Source organism: Glandiceps talaboti, chromosome 5 (genome assembly GCF_964340395.1).
Source record: "Glandiceps talaboti chromosome 5, keGlaTala1.1, whole genome shotgun sequence".
In the NCBI taxonomy this organism is placed as follows: domain Eukaryota; kingdom Metazoa; phylum Hemichordata; class Enteropneusta; family Spengelidae; genus Glandiceps; species Glandiceps talaboti.
This window is the reverse complement of record NC_135553.1, coordinates 24,663,662-24,684,985: the sequence shown is the minus strand read 5'-3', so window position 1 is coordinate 24,684,985 and position 21,324 is coordinate 24,663,662. Positions and strand designations below refer to the sequence as shown.

Sequence of the window (21,324 nt, the reverse complement as noted above, 5' to 3'; positions counted from 1 at the left end):
CAGGTTCTGAGTAGCCAGTCATGTATTAGTGAATACCAAATACACTAGCTATCAGCTGCTCCTGATGTAGTGACAGCTTATGAATAATTTGATAGTCAAAATTAACTTCCAAGTCAGACCAGCTGCTAGTTAGTTTCCAGTTTAACTTGTTGAGAAGAACCAGAACATTAAGTGATAGGTTGCAATGCTGACCAGACATTTAGACAATATTCCCCCAATATATTTCTTTGTTCAGCCAAGGAAAATATAAGTGAGCTATGGGGTCATGTCACTACTAATCACTAGATGAGTAGTGATAAGGTCCCTTAGGTCACAAGTATTTTAATGAGTATAGTTGTACCTCCTCAAGCTTAATTTATGAAATACGAGGGTAACTAATGGTGATTTGGAATGTTTTGACTAATATTTCAAACATAGCAGAACCACCAGTGATGTAGACATGGGTTGTCATGACATAGAAAGACTAGGGTATATAATCCATATTTTTGTTTGAAGACAATAACTTGACTTGTGCATGATATAACGTCAGATATTTTACAGGTAAATGTTTCATACTTTGGCAGAGTTAGCACTGTTATACAATATATGGTAGACTATAAAAACTGCCTTGTTTAAACTTGGCATACTTTGGCAGAGTTTAATAGCATTGTTATAGTTTAAAAGGGGGGGGGGGGGGGGGTACGCCCGCCTATTGGGTATATGTAATAATAATAATATTTTTTGCCCTTTGGTCTAAAATGGGTAGTCTTTTTAGAGCTAATGAGTCTAAAATGGGGTCCACTTTGCACAATTTTTTTATTTTGTTTGGTCTAAAATGGGGTCATGGAAGGCACTCCTTAATACATTCTTGACTAGTTCGGAATGTCCAGGAATTTTCCCCTGCTAATTCACTGGTTGACATTTTCATATCGGTGACTAGGAGATAGCATGCACACCCCCTGAAATGTTTGTTTGACATTCTTAAATATTGCCCCATAATGCATTGTTATGTTAATTAACTGTGCATGTGCAACACTGCATTCATCGTTCAACCATGCATTCAACATTGGTCTAAAATAATGGGGTCTTCTAAAAAGTTGAAGATCCTAAAATGGGATATTGGTTTTGGGTCAAAATTGGCCTAAAATGGGGTCTGGGGTTGACAGCATTGGCCACACACCCCTACCAGACCTGGTTAGTGGTAACCCCCCCCCCCCCCCCCCTCCATTTAAACCTCGGCAGGCTTGCTCAAGGTACAATGCACCATACTCATATTTCAGCATTTTAATGCATACAATGGTATTTCTACACCCTAATTACTTTCACAGCTAGAATAGCTAAAATGCTATTAAAGTAAAGAATAGATATATATATACATCACACATGCAATTTCCTATTCAAATGTATCGAAGCAGTGTGACCTTTGCCTGGCAGAAAAGCCATGTATCATATATGCTGACAAATCTAATTTATTAAATAAACATGAAGAATTAATATCAAAGTGTCCACATCAAACTAGATATGTATTGACCAACTTCCACTGTGGCACCGATATCACGTGAAATGGATTTTTTTAACTTTTAAATTGAAACTTCATAGAACTATACCGTTGGCTGTCTGATGATTGCAACAGCGTGAAACACTATATAATGGCTCCTTTGTATCTTACTTGATAGTGTTATTTATATATGTATGTGTGTGTGTGTGTGTGATAGATAGTAAACGATACATGTGTTAAAAGAACTGAAATATTTTATCACTATACAGTGTTTGTAAAAGTGTCTTCCCACTATGCTAATAATGATGTTGATTGACTTGACTTAAACTTGTCCAACCTACAATATTCAAAATGTGTTAGAAATGCATGCACTTCCTCCAATGTAAAGCACTGGTTTGCATCACTATTAGATACTTGTTATAAAGCACAACTACCCCCCCCCCCAAAAAACAAAAAACAAAAAAAAAACAACAACAACAACAACAACAAACAAACAAACATTGAATTATATTTGTGGAGCATTGAAACAAACATTCCCATCATGTTTTATTTGATAAAGACTGTTTTACATGTTACTTTTACACTCATGTCTGCTGTTATAGTGTCTGTTGGAACAAGACTGTTTGCAGACAATGTTGGCTTTTATCATGTCATCATCTGATGTGTTGATCAGTTTGACAAGATTACTGGATGAATGGTTGCCAAGGTTACTGTGTGAATGGGTTGTCAAGTTCAAGTTAGCCAGAAATCTTTGAAATTCCATATTCAATACCCTGGTATGATAAAAATACCGATAAATACCCCATCACAAGACATTAACCAGATTTAAACTGAATGCCTTTCGTATTAGGACAAAAGACTTTAGATTTTTGTTCCTACATACAATGATTTGTTGGAATGCAACAGAACATATGTGTTTGGTTATGTTTGAATTTGAAGTATGCATTTTGAAGATAATAGCCTAATTACTGAAAATCATTAATTATGCAAATAGCTCATTGATATTCATGGTTGTTTAACAAAACCTAATCAGTTTTAGCCATTACCCTAAAGAATATGTGCACCAAATTTCGTTTGAATTGAGCCAGCCGTTTTGATAGACAGACAGACAGACAGACACACACACACACACACACACACACACTGTGACACAGATCCCCAATATATAAACTTCCTTACGGAAGGCAAAACAACAGTGGGTGGGTGTCAGGTCACAGACAAGGAAAAAAATTCTTCTTCCGTGTCTGTGGTCGGTTAAAATGAGTCAAAATATTCAGTCACCATCACTTTTCCTGATTTTACATAAATTAGGCTTGTGCAAGTATCATCATATCATTCCCCAAAATTTAAATTAGTGACTTAAGGATTTTGTCACTTCTTGTCTTTGACTCAAAGTATCAAGCCCCTTTACTAGGTCACTTATATTTTTTTTTGGCTGAATGAAGAAAATTCCTAGGGAGAGATAACTTATTATGCATGAATTCCAAGCTGTGTGGTCTAGTTTATTACATACATTATTGGAGGCTGCAGGTTGTGAATGAAGTTTTAACAGTAAATATTCCTTGATGTTGGTCCTCCTGAAGAAATTTCATCAGTTTAAAATTAACCGTTGTTGTCGCACAGGTTTATACAAAAGAACAACATAAATACTGAAATGTATTTAAATTGGTTTTATAAAGCGTTCTTTATTGCTCAGTAATCAGTTATAGAGAGATACAGTGTGTTGCAAAGTTCGAGTCTTCTTCGTTCCTTAGTATGGGATCTGACATTTTGAAAATAGTTTTACACCTGCACATCAGTACACATGCATGTGGTAAAAGTTACCCTACATTTAACAACACCATGTGTATTGTCTGACACTTCATCACCAATATAAAACTTACCAGACAAATTTTGTTATTAGTGATGAAAATTACACAATCCAAAATACACCACAGTCCTACATTATAAACCAAATGAAACTAAATAAAAATTTGTATGACTGAATTTTGTTCTGATATGAATATAATGTACCAATTTTTTTTTTAAAACTCTCTGTTTTTCAAGAAATATTGGGCAATAACCTATTATCTTTTAAAGACCCTGCTTTGAAATTTTTTTTTTACCATCAGTATTCTATAAAGGAGTGTAAACTATTAAGTTTACACACAATTATGGGAAACTTTGCCGCCGCATACTTTAAAAAGTTCCTGGAGTAAGGTACTTTCTGAAGCATACCCCCACCCCCACCCCCACCCCCACCCCATTATGCCACAAATTGTTATCGATACAAACAACACCTGATGATCATTTTAATGCTATCAAAGGCATGCATAGTCTGTAAGGTAATATATGCTATGACAAGCGCCCTCACCATTGGCCAACCCCTTTCAGGCTGATGAGGATGGAGCGACATCTTACAGTCTGCAACATGCATTGACATTAACATTTTATACTTGAATGACTAATCACACTTTTAAGTATTTCCACCAAAGTGTAAAAGTATATATTTTTTTAATGTTCTGTGTAATTCTCAGTAAATCATTGGTATATATACTTAATCTATACTAAGATATATTTATCATTATGAAAGTATGATGTAAATACAACATGATTGCTATTATTTGAAAAAAACTCCACAAATTTAAGGTCTATCAGCAGTATTTCGTCCTCCACAGTATTTCACTCCACAGTACTTCATCTGACAGTACTTCACCCCACAGTACTTCTTCCCCACAGTGTTTCTTAAGTGGATTATAAACATTCAAAATGATGAATTCAGACAAACACAAATCTAGATACCATTGTATTGGATGTTCTAAGTAAATATTGTGTGCATGTAAATATTCATCAAAGTACTTATCAAAGTATGTTACATTCTGATTATGATGTAAGCCAAGTATTTTCATCAAAACCTAGAATTAGTAGATAACAAGGGTACTTGTGGTTTAGCTGCTAGACCCTTGGCCAATTCTGCTAACTTTAGGAACAATCGCACAATGCCACACAAGCTCAACAAGTGAACTTTATTCATTTAGGAGGGAATGGGTTTGATGTCAATACAATTGCTGAACATCATTTTCGCACTTCTAACCAAATTTCGAAAATTACACAAAGCAGGATCCTCCGTATGATTTCTTGATAGGATAACGATACAAATTAGCATAAATTTACATAACAAACTAATTAAGATTTGTAACTAACTGAATGAGAAAACCAAAGTACATGATAATAACAAACAAGTAGTACATATGACGAAATGAAAGTTAAAGGCCAGGTTATTACTCACTCCAAAATATTAGCACAGTAATAAACTCAACTTTAAATATCAATTTTTTCAACCAGTGTTTCCAAGTATTTGAAAATTTCAAAAATTTCACACCTTTAATGATAACAGGTTCTGTATTTAAATGTTGATAAGTTGATTAAAATTTACCTCTAATGTGATCTACAGTGCTGGGTGTCCAGAATGTGTTTACCGTCATGTTTTTACATTGCATCTATCACAGTGGTGTGACTGCTACAGTTTTCATCATGATTTACATTATATATAAATATGTCGATGTTGAACTTGTGAACATTCATTAAAGGGGATGGGGTTTTATCCAAAACAAATGAAGTTAATTTATTGAACTTGTGTGACATTGTGCGATCGTCCCTTAAAAGTACCCTTAGGTCACATAGTGCTAAAGGTGTTATTGAGGGCGTGACCAGTGGTACCATCAGCCTCAGTTTGTGTTTTGCAATCTTCTGAGTACAGATCCAAAGCCTACAAGACTATGGTACTTGTATGTCTATCAATACCCAAAACACAAATTCTAAGTTTAATAACCATGGCAACAGAACATAACTAAGGAAAGAAAAGACAAATCCCCTACTAAACAAATATATTAGACTTGATAAAATAAAACTACCCAGTTTTCATGATATTGAAATATTTATCCATTTTATGGAGGTATCATGAATTCCTTCAACCCTACATTACAGATATAATAACACATATTTTTCATTTTACCTGATGCTTTCACTGTGCACTGTTTTGTTTTAAAGTGAGAATTCATCCTTATACCTAAGCATGCATTGATACAAACCTGATCATGATGTAAACAGTGGTTCACTTACATATATTAAAGTGGCCATATGGATGAGGATTGGGTATTTATTTTGGATTTTTAATTTATAAAACAATTTATCATGACTTCCTACTTGAAAAATCAATGTGAAACAACATAGACCAAGTCTGTGTTTGTAATCACAAAAAAGCTTTAAAAAAATGTGTCAAAAAGGTTTTTTTGTTGTATGTACAAACACAGACTTGGTCTATGTTGTTTCACATTGATTTTCCAAGTAGGAAGTCATGATAAATTTGTTATGTAAATTAAAAATTAAACTAAATTTCCATATTGTCACTTTGACAGATATGGTAACATTTCAGGAGACAAAAACTAAAAATATACAAAATAAACATCCAGATGAAAATAAAAGATGGTAAATTTTTGCAACCAAGTCACTAATAAAATTTCTGTATTTTAGTTGTTTTCTGAGCAAACCAAGCATAGCAGAGCATCATCTTTTGTGTGTGTTCAGGCGTAATTTGTTTATATACTTGTGACCCAAAATAGAACAATATGTGTGTGTGTCAGCACTACTATTCTTTGCTTAGATTGGTCAGTTTTAACACCCATGCCCATTGGCATGGCAACTGATTGATAGCCAACATTGGCATTGTAACAGTCATTCCGACTGGCTGATCCGGTTTCCATAATAATGCAGTAGAATAGCCTAACATTTCAACCGTTGTTTGTGCTGTTGTTTTAGTAACTCCAAGATGAAGTTGGTTAGAGTGTGGCCAGTCTAATATGATAGCATATACTGTGTCACCTTTACTGGTATACCTGTGGCAATGAAAAAAAAGCATGAATTAGACATCATTTTATTCAAGATTTGTCACAATATTGTCAAGTTACACAACAGTGAAATAATCATTTTCACTCTTAGATTAGTGAAATATACATAATATGTATTGTACCTTGAAATGGACATGAACAAAGAAATAGACATAAGTCAGGGATGTAGCTAATTTTCAAAAGCTGCAGGTAAAATCGGAAAAAGTAGTCAGTAAAATCTACAAGTGAACCTACCCAATAATTGATATATGCAGTGGTTGAAACAAAGACTTTTTGAGCACAAATTCATGAAAAAGTAGCCAGTAAGAAATTGTGGAGTAACCACAAGTAATCTACATCTCTGCAAGTAATAAATAAAATTTACCAAACATTTGGCGTTACTGTGTCATTTTGATGCATCCAAGGTTTAGTAGAGTAAATAGCGTCACCGTTCACTTTCAACCAACTTCCCATTTGGCGTAGACGTTCCTCAAATATTGGTACAATGCGACCATCATGAGTTGGGCCAATGTTCATTAACAGGTTTCCACCACAACTGGAATGGAATAAAAATAATTACTTGTGATATCCATAAAATAATGCGAGATAAAACATACACACCGTACCATGTGCTAAGACTGTTTACATGTATGATGTGGATAGGCATGGAATATTTTTCTTACGTCATAATTTGCCTCATTAGAAAACCACTCCACTAAAAAATACCGCCAATGCGTTGTAGCACAACTGTACAGTTTTTTAAAATGTTTATCCATATGCTAGTCCATGCTAACAATAGGTATTCATTTGCTGAATGACTATCCCGTTGCCTATTCAACCATGTTGCTATCTTTGCGATACACACTATCATTTGGCTGTTGCTATGGGCGTGGTCTTGTTGCCAGGCAAATTTACATACATTTATGGAATGTTTATTCAATTGTCTATTAATCCCTGCTATCTTCCCAATATATGTGATCATTTGGCTGTTGCTATGGGCGTGGTCTTGTTGCTAGCCACATTTGCATACATTTTTTGGATGTTTATTCATTTCTTTCTATTCCTGTTATCTTTGCAATACACATGATTATTTGGCTGTTGCTATGGGCGTTGTATTGTTGCTAGGCAAATTTACATACATTTTTTGAATGTTTATTCAATTGTCTATTAATCCATGTTGTTATCTTTGTGAAATACACGACCGTTTGGCTGATGCTATGAGCGTGGTCATGGTTGCTAGGGATATTTGCATACATTTTTTTGAATGTTTACTCACTTGCCTACCAGATGATGTTGTTATTTGACCAAAATATACTGCCATTGGCTGTTGCTAAGGGCGTGGTCATGGTTGCTAGGGCAATTGTGTCAAAATATTTAGAAGAAAATCTGCAGAAACACTTCTAGAAACATCTCACCAAGTTTCAGTCTCACTGACCAAGTGCTTTTTGAGATATAAATTTTTGACCAAAATGCACATTTTTACACCTAATTTGCATATTACTGATGAGATCATTATATACTTAATGTATCTTCATCTATACACCCACAGATGCATCCCTGTTAAATTTGTATGTATAAATACAAGTTTTTTTAACCAAAAATCACATTTTTTGACCCAAATCACACACCTGTGATGCGATCATTTTCATTTGAACAATTTCCCAACTAGACCCCACAAGTAATGTCCCCACCAAATACCAAGGCAATTGGGTTGGCAGTTTTTGAATTTAAGTCTTCCACACACATACATACACAGACAGACAGACAGACAGACAGGCAGACAGACAGACAGACAGACAGACAGACAGACACCTGAACCTACATTTTCTTAGAATTAAACCAACTCATACATACTTTATGATAATATGCAAATCAGTCATGGCCAAACAAATCTCTTATATCAACAATACTCAAACTGAAGTTAGAGCCAGGAGTTGATTTAGGATGTTTAAATCTATATGTCAACACAATAATCTGTAAGCTGTGATTACATTGTGTACATTGGCGACATTTGTAGCCCCCTCAAAGCAGGGGTAACATGGTATAATACAGTTGTTCCCTAGTGCACTGATTATGTCATGTGTTTTAGTTATTTCATAAAACTATAAAAATACAAAATAAAAGATTGCAATATCATAATCTGATATTTGTATTAATTAATTTTTTAATGAAATCTGTTCAAAAGTACCATTTTCTAAGTATTGTTATGATAAATAATTTTTTCAAAAGGTTTGTTGTATGATATGTAAATGAACACATTCAAATATAAAAAGACTATTTTTCAATATTTCATCAATTGAGTTTTTCAGTCATAAATGTAAGAGGATTATTAATATTTAATTCAAAATTCACAATTTGTATTCTTTTGATAATTGTACTGTATACCTCCCCCGCCCCATACACCCAACTCCATACACCCCCACCCATCCACCCATCCACCCACCCCCACCCCATGATGAATATCAGTTTAAAACATCTTGACATTGCAGACAGTTTGACTCCTAGTTCTTTCTCTAGAGGGCAGTTGGAGAAATGACTTATTCTCTAGAGAATACAAATGTAGGAACAGTGGAATATTTGATGATGAAGGTAGTAATTAGACTGATTACAGACACTGCAATGGAAGCCTGTTGATCTAGCTAGCTGTCTCTCATGGGATAGTTGCTGTAATCATCTGTTCAGTCAAGCTTGCAGTGACTTATTACCCTTGGCAACAGTCTAATACAAAATGAAATTGAGACAATCTGAGATATATCTATTCACGTTAATAGACTTATAAATAAAAAAAAATCTTTACACACCAAACATGTTTCCTATTGCAGATCAAGGTTATATGATAGAACAATCTGACCTTGACATTGTAGATCAAGGTTATATGACAGAGCAATCTGACCTTGACATTGTAGATCAGCTGTAAGATCAAGATCTGTCACACTTTAATATACAGCTCAGGGAAAAAAATTTAAAATCTTTGTTTCTGATTACATGACTTCAGAAAATAGGGTAAGTTAAGTAGGTCAGGATTTTATTTTTTATTTCACAGTTTATTTTTTTTAAATTTCTTTGACCCAAAGACAAGATACTTGTTGATCACAATATGTCTGTAACAGTTGATGGGTTGTAAAAGAAGTAAACAAAGACAATTATGTGATTCAGAAGTAGACAAACACAATATGCAGACTGTGCTGTTATAGACTGAAATGACATCCATTTCTCTCTGGAATGGGATTTTGAAAAAATAATAACCAAAGATAACTTGGCAAGAAAATCTACACGGAAATAGAAGTAAATTGTCATAATTTTACCTTTTTACATGTAAAAAATGTTTAGGGTCGGCAGCTTAAAGTAGGGCTGGTCAGGTTATCAGAAACACAATTTGTTTTATTTGGCCTTATTGGACTCTTTGATAATGATGGCAATTATATTTTTAATTACATTGCATTTTTAAAGAAAGAATGACTAAGCCGTAGTACTATGAAGAGAAATGTATTGATATATGTCAATCTCTAGTACCATACCTGACTGTTTCAGCCAACAGCTGGGTCAAATTGTCCATATCCAGGTAGTCTGCTAATGGTGCGTTTCTACGGTAACCCCAGGATTTTTTATCAATAGTCATACAATTTTCCCATTTGTGTGGTTGGAGTACACCTGTAGAACAAAATGTACACTGTCTAATAAATGTGACAAGAAAACAGCTATACATGTAATTTTAATTACATTTTAAAATCATTTTCATAATTATGGTCATGACAAACTCAAAATAAGACTCACTACGTTACTAGTACATTTGCATAATGAAAATGAAAATTTAGAAATGAAATATTTTGTTATGCGTGGCAAATTTCCATTAGAGTAAGTCACTAGATCAGCCGTAATTTATTCCTTAGAAGACAACTCAATCCAAACATAGTTATGGCGCCCTCTGTAGGCCATCACATAAATGTTTGTGTTATGTATGCAAATAACACTCGGACTATACCGATTGTGTTCCTTTTGCTGTGTTCTAGCTTTCACATTGAAATGCCATTATTATCAAATAAATAGTTTGACTTCAAAGAAGAAATACTAATGTCAAAATGTATTATAAATAAATGTATCAGGTATTTTTTTTTTGTTATCTGAACACTCCTTTGAGCATCGTCTCATAGAATATCAAATTACTATACTTCAGTTACAAGGCAGAATGCACCGTGGCAGCCAATTGGAACCAATGCTATCAAAATTTATTTAAAAAAATATGCCCTGAAAGCTTGCTCCTGGTCCCTTTGAAATGATGAAAGAACTTTGGGTGGTCACTTTCTTGTTTTCCAGAAAATCAACAAATGTTTTATTTTCTCGATTCTAAAAATGGGAATAATTTGGACCATTATTTCAAAGATTGGCACAGTGAAACTAGATTCATTTATATTGATTGTAACTGAAAAAACTTTCAAGTTTCCTTGACTCAAAAGAACAGAGTAAAGCAAAAGTTGAAAACTTTTATATCTGATGCATATACTATGTTATATTATCAAAATTATTGTAACAAATAAAGCCAAATAAGTTCAGTTTTGACATGTAGATAGTCTGAATGACGTAAGTTTCAGTTATTTACAACTTTCCCAAAACATATGGTAACCATGGTAATCATGTATGGTTGATGAAGTGAAAGAGAGAGATGACATCTACTACATATGGATTAAACCAACTACAGTATGTATGGTAACCATGGTGATCGTGTATGGCTGATGAAGTGAAAGCGATATTTCCTAATTACCTGGATTAAAACTATCAGCTTCATATATGGTAACCATGGTGATGATGTATGGCTGATGAAATGAAACAGACGGATGATTTGTACATACCTGGATTACAGCTGTCATTACATAAATGGTAACCATGGTGATGGTATGTGGCTGATGAGGTGAAACAGATGATGTTTCTACATACCTGGATTATAGCGATCATTACACGTATAATAACCACCATGTTTACATGTGTCTCCTTGACCCCATCTGTCGTTTGTTACCACGGTATCCTTAACTGGACTGAAATATTTAAAAAACATCAATAAGATTTAATGCCACAGAAATGATTGGCACATCATTATAGTGTTGTACTTCTGCAGGATAATTTACTCTTACTACCGTACTGAGCCGCATTAGCGCCATCACTCAACCTAAGGTCTTGTACTTTTGTTTTAGTAAGCTTTGCTTTTAATATAGATTCTAGTCAACATCCAGGCACACTCTGCATTATGTATTTACCTTGAAGGGAAATGTACTTAGTGTTTATAAACTACAGACCCAAGTTTCAACCATTGCTAAGGAGGGGTGTCTGGACGAGAGCCTAGTCCTCCCCATTTTGAAAAAAAAGTTACAATGAAAGTGTCCAGGGCACTAATGCAGCTCAGTATGGTAACCAGTGATTACTTGTATTAGTGCACATACCTATACTGAAAAAATTATTGCAGACCTATATGCAAATGAGCATATGCATATGCAAGACCTATAAGCAAATAATGTTCACAAAGTCATTTACATTTTTACAAAATTTGTCTATCAATGAAACCAGGTGAAATACCCTCAATGGTGTCAATAATTGTGTTTGCTTATAAATTTGATTTATAAATACAAAATGATATTTTCTATCAGTTACTTCAAACTCATGTTACAAGACAATGACTATCACACTATGAATCAATTAATCAGTATATACACTGAAAATCACATGAAATTCAAGGACTGAAATAGTCATGTGTTCTGTGAAAGAATCATGACTTAACATCATAGTGTACAATCGATCAATCGATCAATCAATCAATCAATCAATCAATCAATCAATCAATCAGGTAAATCTCCATGACTATAGTATCCTGACCTGTCATTGTACAGCCATGCCAGGAATTCAGTACTATTCCAGTATGTATCAGGAGCTTCCCAGTCACCATCAGACCACAACACTTCAGGTTTGTATGTATTAATTATCTCTGCTAACTGTGGCTTTACCACATCCTATCAAGGTCAAAGGTCAAAAAATAATTCATGATGACACAATGCCTAGAATTATTGTCTGATTGCATCCATGACACTTAGTATGGTGTTAAAGGAAAATGTTAGATTAGGAATAAAATTTATGAGAGATGAACAGTCTGAGAGAACTCATGAAAAGGTTAAACCTCAACAAAAGAACTACCCTATATACTGAAGATTTTATCTTATTAGCTTGCAAATGTTATTAAATTGATGTATCAAGATCAGTGAGACTGATCACAAGGTGTCATGTTGAGATAGGCACAATAACGATAACACACAAATATCCCTTACACAGTGTCTGCACTTTACACACAATAAAGATAACACACAACATCCTTTTATACACAGTGTCTGCTCTGCTCCTGTTATCAGATACCAAACTTGGCACTGATTGTTTGAATTGAACTTTCCAAAGAGTGTAATTGTTTATATACAGGGGTCTTATCAATTGAGTTTATCTTGAAAATCACAGTTGTGTCTATTCCTTTCATACTGGTCATTTGGATTTCATTGTAAAATTTGCAAGCTAAGATAAAATCTCCTATAGTATTTCTTGCTCAACTCAGTGATAGCACTTAAATGTGAGAATGACGATTCACTGAAAATTGTTAAAATACCAATTATTAGACATTGTACATATTAACAAGTGGTCGATATTATCCATAAGCAGTACAGAAACAGGTTGAAATCATGCTCTCCATTGAGGGTGCTGATTTGTGGGTGTGGACCCAAAAATCAATTTGATTTGATTTACCTTGTATAAAGCTACAAAATATGCTTATCCACAGGTGATGCGATACTGCTCAGGGTGTACAATATTAAGAGTATTGAAAGGTAGTGTACCTACCAAAAGATTTTTTTTTTTCAAAACATGTTCCAGTTGCTGCTAGTACAGCTTAAAAAACCCACAAAGATAATGGAATGTAAACTGCTACATACATTAACATACGTCTGTGTTTGAAATCCATTCTTCTTGTCTTCAAGATACAAAGGATGGAACCATTCAAAGAGAGAGTAATACAATCCAAAATGCATGTTGGTCTTCTTACGGATAGAGTTTGCTAGATCACCTGTAAAAATAGAGAAGACATCAAAATACTTCATCTGATCTTAACTATCATTCTTTAACAATTCTGAAAAGACAAGACAAGTTAGGGAGTGTTGATACCCATAATGCCTTGTGTGGTGGTGGTGGTGGTGGTGAAGGTAGTAGTAGTGGTGGTGGTAGTAGTGGTGGTGGTGGTGGTGAAGGTAGTAGTAGTGGTGGTGGTAGTGGTGAAGGTAATAGTGGTGGTGGTGGTGGTGGAGGTGGTTGTGGTGGTGTGAAAGTAGTGGTGGTGGTGGTGGTGGTGGTGAAGGTAGTGGTGGTGATGGAGGTGGTTGTGGTGGTGGTGATGGTGGTGGTAGTAGTGGTGGTGGTGGTGGTGGTGGTGAAGGTAGTAGAAGTGGTGGTGGTGGTAGTAGTGGTGGTAGTGGTGAAGGTAATAGTGGTGGTGGTGGAGGTGGTGGTGGTGGAGGTGGTTGTGGTGGTGGTGGTGTGAAGGTAGTGGTGGTGGTGGTGGTGGTGGTGGTGGTGAAGGTAGTGGTGGTGATGGAGGTGGTTGTGGTGGTGGTGTGAAGGTGGTGGTGGTGGTGAAGGTAGTGGTGGTGGTGGTGCTAGTGCTGGTAGTGGTGGTGGTGAAGGTGGTAGTGGTGGAAGAAGTTCAAGAGAACTCTACTAACCATCTATCTATCCCAAAGTTTGTATATCATTGCATACATGTATTTATCTAAAGTTGTTTTAAATTTGTTGTTTTTTATCTTAATCCAGTTTTTCCCCAACTTGTAGTGTTTTGTTACAAAAAAATACACCCCCTGGTGGGAATGAGGTTAAAAAATACACCCCCTGGTGGGAATGAGGTTAAAAAATACACCCCCTGGTGGGAATGAGGTTAAAAAATACAACCCTGGGTGGAATGAGGTTAAAAATACACCTGGTGAAATGAGATTAAAAAATACACCTCCGGGTGAAATGAGGTTAAAAAATACACCTGGTGAAATGAGGTTAAAAAATAAACCTCCGGGGTGAAATGAGGTTAAAAAATACACCTGGTGAAATGAGGTTAAAAATACAACCCTGGTGAGTGAGGTTAAAAACCTCTTGATTAAATGCTGTCACACGAATACATCAAATTAATACTACATATTAAAGTACATTTGGTCTTTATTGTAACTATCGTATATTCCATAGTATTTTTATTCTCCACCATCTTATGAAAAATTTACTGAGCTCAGTTATCATCTGACCAAATAGTTAATTTAGAAAGTCTTGCAATCTTGCCCAAGCATGCTAGCTCTATCAGTAAGTAGGAGCTGAAGTAAATGAATCGGAACAGTAACTTTTTAACTGTATTGTGTTTTTATTCATGGTGATTTGTATTTTCAGCCAATGGCTTTTGAATACAATAAATGCAAAATTACAACATTGTAACTTGAGGTTATAACATAAACTGTAATTTTTATAATCTTGGTTTACAGTGACTTAAGTTAGCTTGTTTATGCCACTTATTGTTACGTACGACACTGGTAATCGAGCCTTCCATTTACTAAGACAGACGCTATCTAAATCTATTGTTCTTCAATGTGGTAAAAATACACAAATGGGTGATAGCGGTTCCTCTGTTGTGTGATTCTAATCACCATTGTGATCAAGATAGTATAAACATTGGAAGTCCCTAAACAGTACACTGCAAGTTTATAGAACTTGAACTCCCTACTGAGACTATGAAAGTCCAATCAATAACATCACTATTGTATGAACATGTTGTGACAATAGTTTAGTTTGCATCTATCTTAGTAAACCGAAGGCTCAAATACAAGAGTAATAATTGTCTTCTCATAGCCACTGCCAGGGCTGTACACACAGGCTAACAGTGCCTGCAACTCAGTCCTTCTCACCTACAAGGTCTCTATGTGGTCCTGCATCTACAGAGTTCCAGTTCCATGAATACTTAGATCCCCAGTTTGTCCAGCCTTCATGATGTTTACTTGTCAATACCAAGTATCTGTAAGTCATAATAAACTAATCTAAATCTGTATGCTCCAAACTTTATGATTGGATGATAGGCTATGCATAATTTACTTTTAATAATAATAATAATAATAATAATAATAATCTTTATTCATCCAAATAAATTTGGAAATTTGTCTATGATGTTGAGGAAGCAGGAGGAAACCGGAGTACCCAGGGAAAAGCTGTGTTGTTTGGCTGGGGTCAAACTGATCATTATTCTTCTTACATACAGACCTGGTTAAATTTTGATCAAACCCAGCCAATGTTTGGCAGGTTCGGACCCAGGCTGCAGAGGTAAGAGGTGTACAAGCTAACTGCTCGGCCACCAACAACCCATGCTGCAAAGGTAAGAGGTGTACGTACAAGCTAACCGCTCGCTATGTATTCCAATACCATAATTGATCAACAGTTAAACTGCATTACTAAGATGTATTGTATAACAGGCATAAGTTGATTGTTTTCTTCTGCGTTGCATTTGTAATTTGGAATAACATATTCCATATCACACTCCCCAGCAACACCAATCTGAAGAAGCCATTGTATCACTCCAAATTTTAAGCATTTTCAAACTGTCTAGCCAAGAGACTTGTTGCTGGCTTTCCCAGACTTGTCAAAGGGTCTAAAATTTGGTATCTGCACAGTCATTTCATGATTTTACATCTCACAAAGGTTGTGCAATGAGGATCCAAAACACCAAATTGAAACCCTATTTCATTGATGTTGTTCTCATACTGGAGCACCGTTGTCTCATGGGACTTGGCTGACATACATATGTATTAGATGTACACTAAATATTCATGACTCCTTAGTGCTTATTACCTTTAGATTGATAGTGTATGTTAGTAATAGAGTAGACACAATGATGACATGATGATTATTAGAATTGTCACACAAGTACATGCATAATATAATAGTTTATACCCATATCCTTGCAAAGGAAAAACCCAATCTGATTAAAATCCGATGTAGATGTCGGCTAATCGTGCATTGCTATCTTACCATCGTTATTTAGCTTGAATTGACCTTCGTAGTACATGTTTACATTTTTTTAGCCTGATCGCCTCCTCTACGGCGATCAGGCTAAAAAATGTAAACATGTACTACGAAGGTCAATTCAAGCTAAATAACGATGGTAAGATAGCAATGCACGATTAGCTGACATCTACATCGGATTTTAATCAGATTGACGAAAAACCATACCAGATGTAAACTGAATGCCTCTCGTAAGGGGACAGTTTTCAATTGCAGCACAAGGTTAGCAAATGAAGATTGCTTGTTTTGACTAAGAGATATGGAGGAATGATACACATGTATTATACAGGTGAATCATCCAAAGGGAAAAAATAGAGTGAATATGCAAAGATTATATAAGTGTCAAATACATGGACAGATATATCACATGTTCTGTAATTTCAAATAATTTATAATAGTTTGTTAACGAGTTGTTATTACCTGAATGGGTCTAGTAATTTCATATTTTTACAGTTACTTAGCAGAAAAGTAATGTGTATTGTATTTTTGTCTTGTATTGTATTGTATTGTATTGTATTGTATTGTATTGTATTGTATTGTATTGTATTGTATTGTGTTGTGTTTACTATACCATGCTTTCCACAGCATGTTAAGTAATAAAGTTATAAAAAACAATCAAACATGCAAGCAAGAAAACACATAAATAGAAGCCAACAACAACAACAACAACAACAACAACAACAACAACAACAACAACATGGTACACATAACTTACTGTGTTGACATGCATAAAGTCAACTTTGAAACTGAATATGAATATGAATATGTTGATAGCTTCACACTCTGGAAAGTTGCACTCTCTCTATTAATTAAAATTTCTCATTAATATTGCACGGTATGTTCCATGAAACAGTATGTACTATGTACTCAAACATTACTTATCATTAATCTATGTGCTAAGTTACATGTAATTTCAAGCCTATTCATTCTCAAGATATTGCTCAATGATCAAATCTCATTATTTATGCAAATAACTCATTAATATGCATATCTTTTGTACAAAAATGTAATCAGTTCTTGTAATGTGTGGCAATTGTCATAAGAATTGGAGCAGTAGTTTTTGAAATATGTTCACAAACACATACAGACAGACAGACAGACAGACAGACAGACACAGGCAGACGCAGACAGACAGACAAAAACATAACATTGCCTGCCCATATGGGAGGTAAAAATGAATCTATCTATCCAAAACAGATATAAAACAAACATTTTTCATAGACCTAAAATATGGTAAAATACACTACATACTGGCAAAATGGGAGGGGTGTGATTGGTAAAACAGTCACATACTGCATATAAATTTTTATCAGTATTCACATTTTCTTCATCTCTATGTTATTGCAATTATGATAATATAAATATGAAACATCACATCCTGTGTATGTATTTTATTATTATGAAATATTAGTACATTTTTGGATGTCACAGGTGGCAGTTAATTCTCTTTTTTTCATAAACCAGGTATATGATTATAAAAAATATCAGAAAGTAAATGTCTGCTTTGCTATCAGATACCATTTGGCCGTGAACGAACGAACGAACGAACGAACAAAAAACCAAACAAACAAACAAACAAACAAACAAAATAATTATGTTTAGTGTTGCCATGTTTAAGGCCACGGTTAAAATTGAGAGAGATGTATACATTTCTATACAGAACTGTAGTAAAACAACTAGAGTGAGTAATCGTTGAGGTTCCGTGTGTATGTGGCATGGTGTGTGGCGGGATATTGATGCGCGCATGCAGGGGTTTCTCAAGGTTTGCCAATAGACGCTATCGAGACCAAGTTTGCCCAAGTTACAACATTGCTTCCGGTACGTTTTATGTAATTATACAGTCTGATAAAATATCTCACAGCTCACCTAGCTCCCGATGCCTCCAACAGCTCTGCCCATACATCGGGATCGTAAAACTCTGCTTTGAACATCGGTGCAAAATCCGGGTACACGAAATTTGGGGGATAGTTTTCAGTCATAAACTCAATGTATGTGGGATTTTTAGCACCTTGCCACGACCACCAGAACCACTCGGAACCGAAACTTGGCACTGAAAATACTCCCCAGTGCATGAAGATCCCAAACTTAGCATCGTCGTACCACGAAGGGAGCGGACGACTATCTAGAGACTTCCAGTTCGGTTCATAGCCGGCAAGAATGCCGCTAAAGAGACAAATTTGGAGAAACACACCGAGAGCAGACGCCATCGTCGTTTCACTGCACAGTCGGAACGCAGGTCACCCATTTGACCGTTATTCATGACGATTTCTATTCTTGCTGGCGCCCTCAGCGTCAGATAGTAATCAAACCCGGAAGTACGGTGTTACATTCCCGCGTAATTTTATAAGCCGTTTACTGTAAACAACTGTTGAAAATTTTCGACTGAAATTTACAGTATATTCAATTTCATAACTGAGCTTTATGTTTCTGCATTTACATGTCCAATTGGCGTATCTTTCTGGTGAAAAGAAGAAATAAATTGCATGACCCCATAACAAGCCGAAGTAATTTTTGTCGCACTTCCGGGTTTTTTAGAACTGCAGCACTTTTATATAAACAGTAATTTTTGCATTTTAAGATTATTTTTGAAAAATTTATTATTTTTTGTAAAAGTCTAGGAAATTTCTTGTATCTACTCCCAGAAGCATTTGCGAAACCCAACTTTGACCCTGGCCTGACTGAACTACGTCATTTCACGCTCGGTCATCCCAGGAGCTGGACGTGTACTTGTTACCTCTCTGCATTCTGAGTTGTGTTCGTCATTTTTTTGATACTTTTACATGTAACAAGTCAAGATTGTCCTTTTTCATTTTGTTATCATATTATTTTGTTTAATTTTATTTGATGGTTGGTTGGTTGATCTCTTTACTTTGTTCGTGTTAGAAACCCATTTGCCTTACACGGTTTCTGAGGCTTTACCGCCATTATTATTTTGGGCGGTCAAGTTGGTATTTTTACGATCGTTATTTTGGGCGGTCAAGTTTGTACTTTTTCATTTTGTTATCATATTATTTTGTTTAATTTTATTTGATGGTTGGTTGATCTCTTTACTTTGTTCGCGTTAGAAACCCATTTGCCTTACACGGTTTCTGTGGCTTTACCACCATTATTATTTTGGGCGGTCAAGTTGGTATTTTTACGATCGTTATTTTGGGCGGTCAAGTTTGTACTTTTTCATTTTGTTATCATATTATCTTGTTTAATTTTATTTGATGGTTGGTTGATCTCTTTACTTTGTTCGTGTTAGAAACCCATTTGTCGTACACGCTTTCTGAGGCTTACCGCCATTATTATTTTGGGCGGTCAAGTTGGTATTTTTACGATCGTTATTTTGGGCGGTCAAGTTTGTACTTTTTGTTTTACGATCGCTGTTATCAGTGAAAAACGCCGTCTTTTTGTTTGCTTCTACTGTTACCAGGCAAGTGTTGTGCTGTCACATACTCGGTGTACTTTGTACTGGTGTTCAAAATGATAGTTTGTAGCTCTAAAGTTCTGATTACGCAGGCAGTGATTAGTGGAACTGTTTTTGTGTTACTCCTCGCATTGCTGCCTGCATCACTGCCCGTTGGCATGCATACATTGGGCCATGTACACCAGGGGACAGTTGAACACGGTCTACATTCAGAGAGTGTCCTCTCGTTTGATTTTGGTGAAATTGAAGCTCAGACAGTTGAAATCTCCTTATGAAAGAGACGCTATAATCCAAAATGTTTGTGATGAAATTGGTGCAAGAAATGACCAAGTTTTGTGTCATAGAATCGGTGTCAACTTGTTCAATGATGAGAAGCATTCTGATCCTTATAAAATACAAGTTGATCTTACTTTAGTTCATTCTTTTGGATATCAAATGACCTCTTGTCTTTTACTTTTTCTCCTGCCTATACTTCTATTTCTAGTAGTCGTAATACTTCCTTCCACTGTCTTTACACTGTTCGATTTTGTTAATTATTTCCTATTTTCATATAGTAGCACGAGAAGCAGTGGAAATATATGCACTGTTAAAAGTGAAAATGACAATATATTGATAGCTTTACAATTACTCTGCCTTGCTAATGGTGTCTTCAATTCTTACTACTTGATTTCTTCACCTTTTGACTTTCAATCTTCAGTCTTTTCTCTCTTTTGTACTCGGTATTTGCATATTTCCAATTTAAGATCATGGAGTTATCTATCGGGTGGTCAAATCCCTGTACATACGTATCGGTATGTGTTCGATCTTTCACCCATGCATGTAATACAGTAAGTACCGTCATTGCTGGTACCAAGATCGTTCACAAAAAACTGCAGCACTTTTATATAAAAAGTCCACCAACGTTCAAATTTGGCTCAATTACAGATGAATACATTGTCTATCTTCCATGTGATACTTATTTTTCTACCATCAAAACTTTTTGAGATTCAGGTCGTCAAATGTGGAAAATGGTAAATTTCACACAAGATTTCCGACGAGGTCATTCTAGGAAAAAATGTCCACAGTGTGATCGCACGGTGCAGGAGGCATATAATTTCTCATAAATTGTCCTAAATACCTACTTTCACCAAATCTACGGCCATTTCAATGGAAACTTGACTTAACTGTGAAAATCAGCCCGTGTTTCGCGTACGTGAACATTTGTCTTACGGAGCTGCCATATTTGAAAATAATCACGTGACCTCTGCATGATGAACGCCCTCTATGGTGGGTGGTTGCGTTCCGACTGTGCATTGAACGCGTAACGACGTGTTGACAATATGAAGCCGTGTCCGCCCCTTGTAAGGGATGGTCATGTTAATATTAGGGGAGGGGTGTTACGCTGTAGGTACCGAACGGGGGAACCTTTACAATCAAGGACATGTGCTCTTAATATGAGGTACTCTGGGTTGTTGGGTTTTTTATTAGGG

At 35.5% G+C, this 21,324-nt stretch overlaps 1 protein-coding gene across 1 annotated transcript; it reads right to left on the bottom strand.

Annotated features, from left to right (window-relative positions):
* Nucleotides 1–5,863: 5,863 nt before the first annotated feature.
* Nucleotides 5,864–18,665, bottom strand: LOC144435131 (alpha-L-fucosidase-like). The gene is made up of 8 exons (XM_078123692.1): nucleotides 18,310–18,665; nucleotides 15,297–15,403; nucleotides 13,299–13,429; nucleotides 12,205–12,338; nucleotides 11,275–11,372; nucleotides 9,861–9,993; nucleotides 6,728–6,898; nucleotides 5,864–6,351 (listed from the first exon to the last, which is right to left on the bottom strand). Exons 1-8 carry the CDS (start codon nucleotides 18,648–18,650, stop codon nucleotides 6,105–6,107), a joined length of 1,362 nt encoding a protein of 453 aa, XP_077979818.1. The 5' UTR covers nucleotides 18,651–18,665; the 3' UTR covers nucleotides 5,864–6,104.
* Nucleotides 18,666–21,324: the final 2,659 nt, after the last annotated feature.

Bases quoted from the DNA above. Each gene is read 5' to 3' on its own strand.
- LOC144435131 (XM_078123692.1), bottom strand. From the start codon at position 18,650: ATGGCGTCTGCTCTCGGTGTGTTTCTCCAAATTTGTCTCTTTAGCGGC. The intron at 13,430-15,296 runs GTGAGAAGGACT...CTATTTTTACAG, and splicing joins ACCACATAGAGACCTTGTAG to GTGATCTAGCAAACTCTATC. The intron at 9,994-11,274 runs GTATGTAGAAAC...TTTGTTCTACAG, and splicing joins TAATGATCGCTATAATCCAG to GTGTACTCCAACCACACAAA.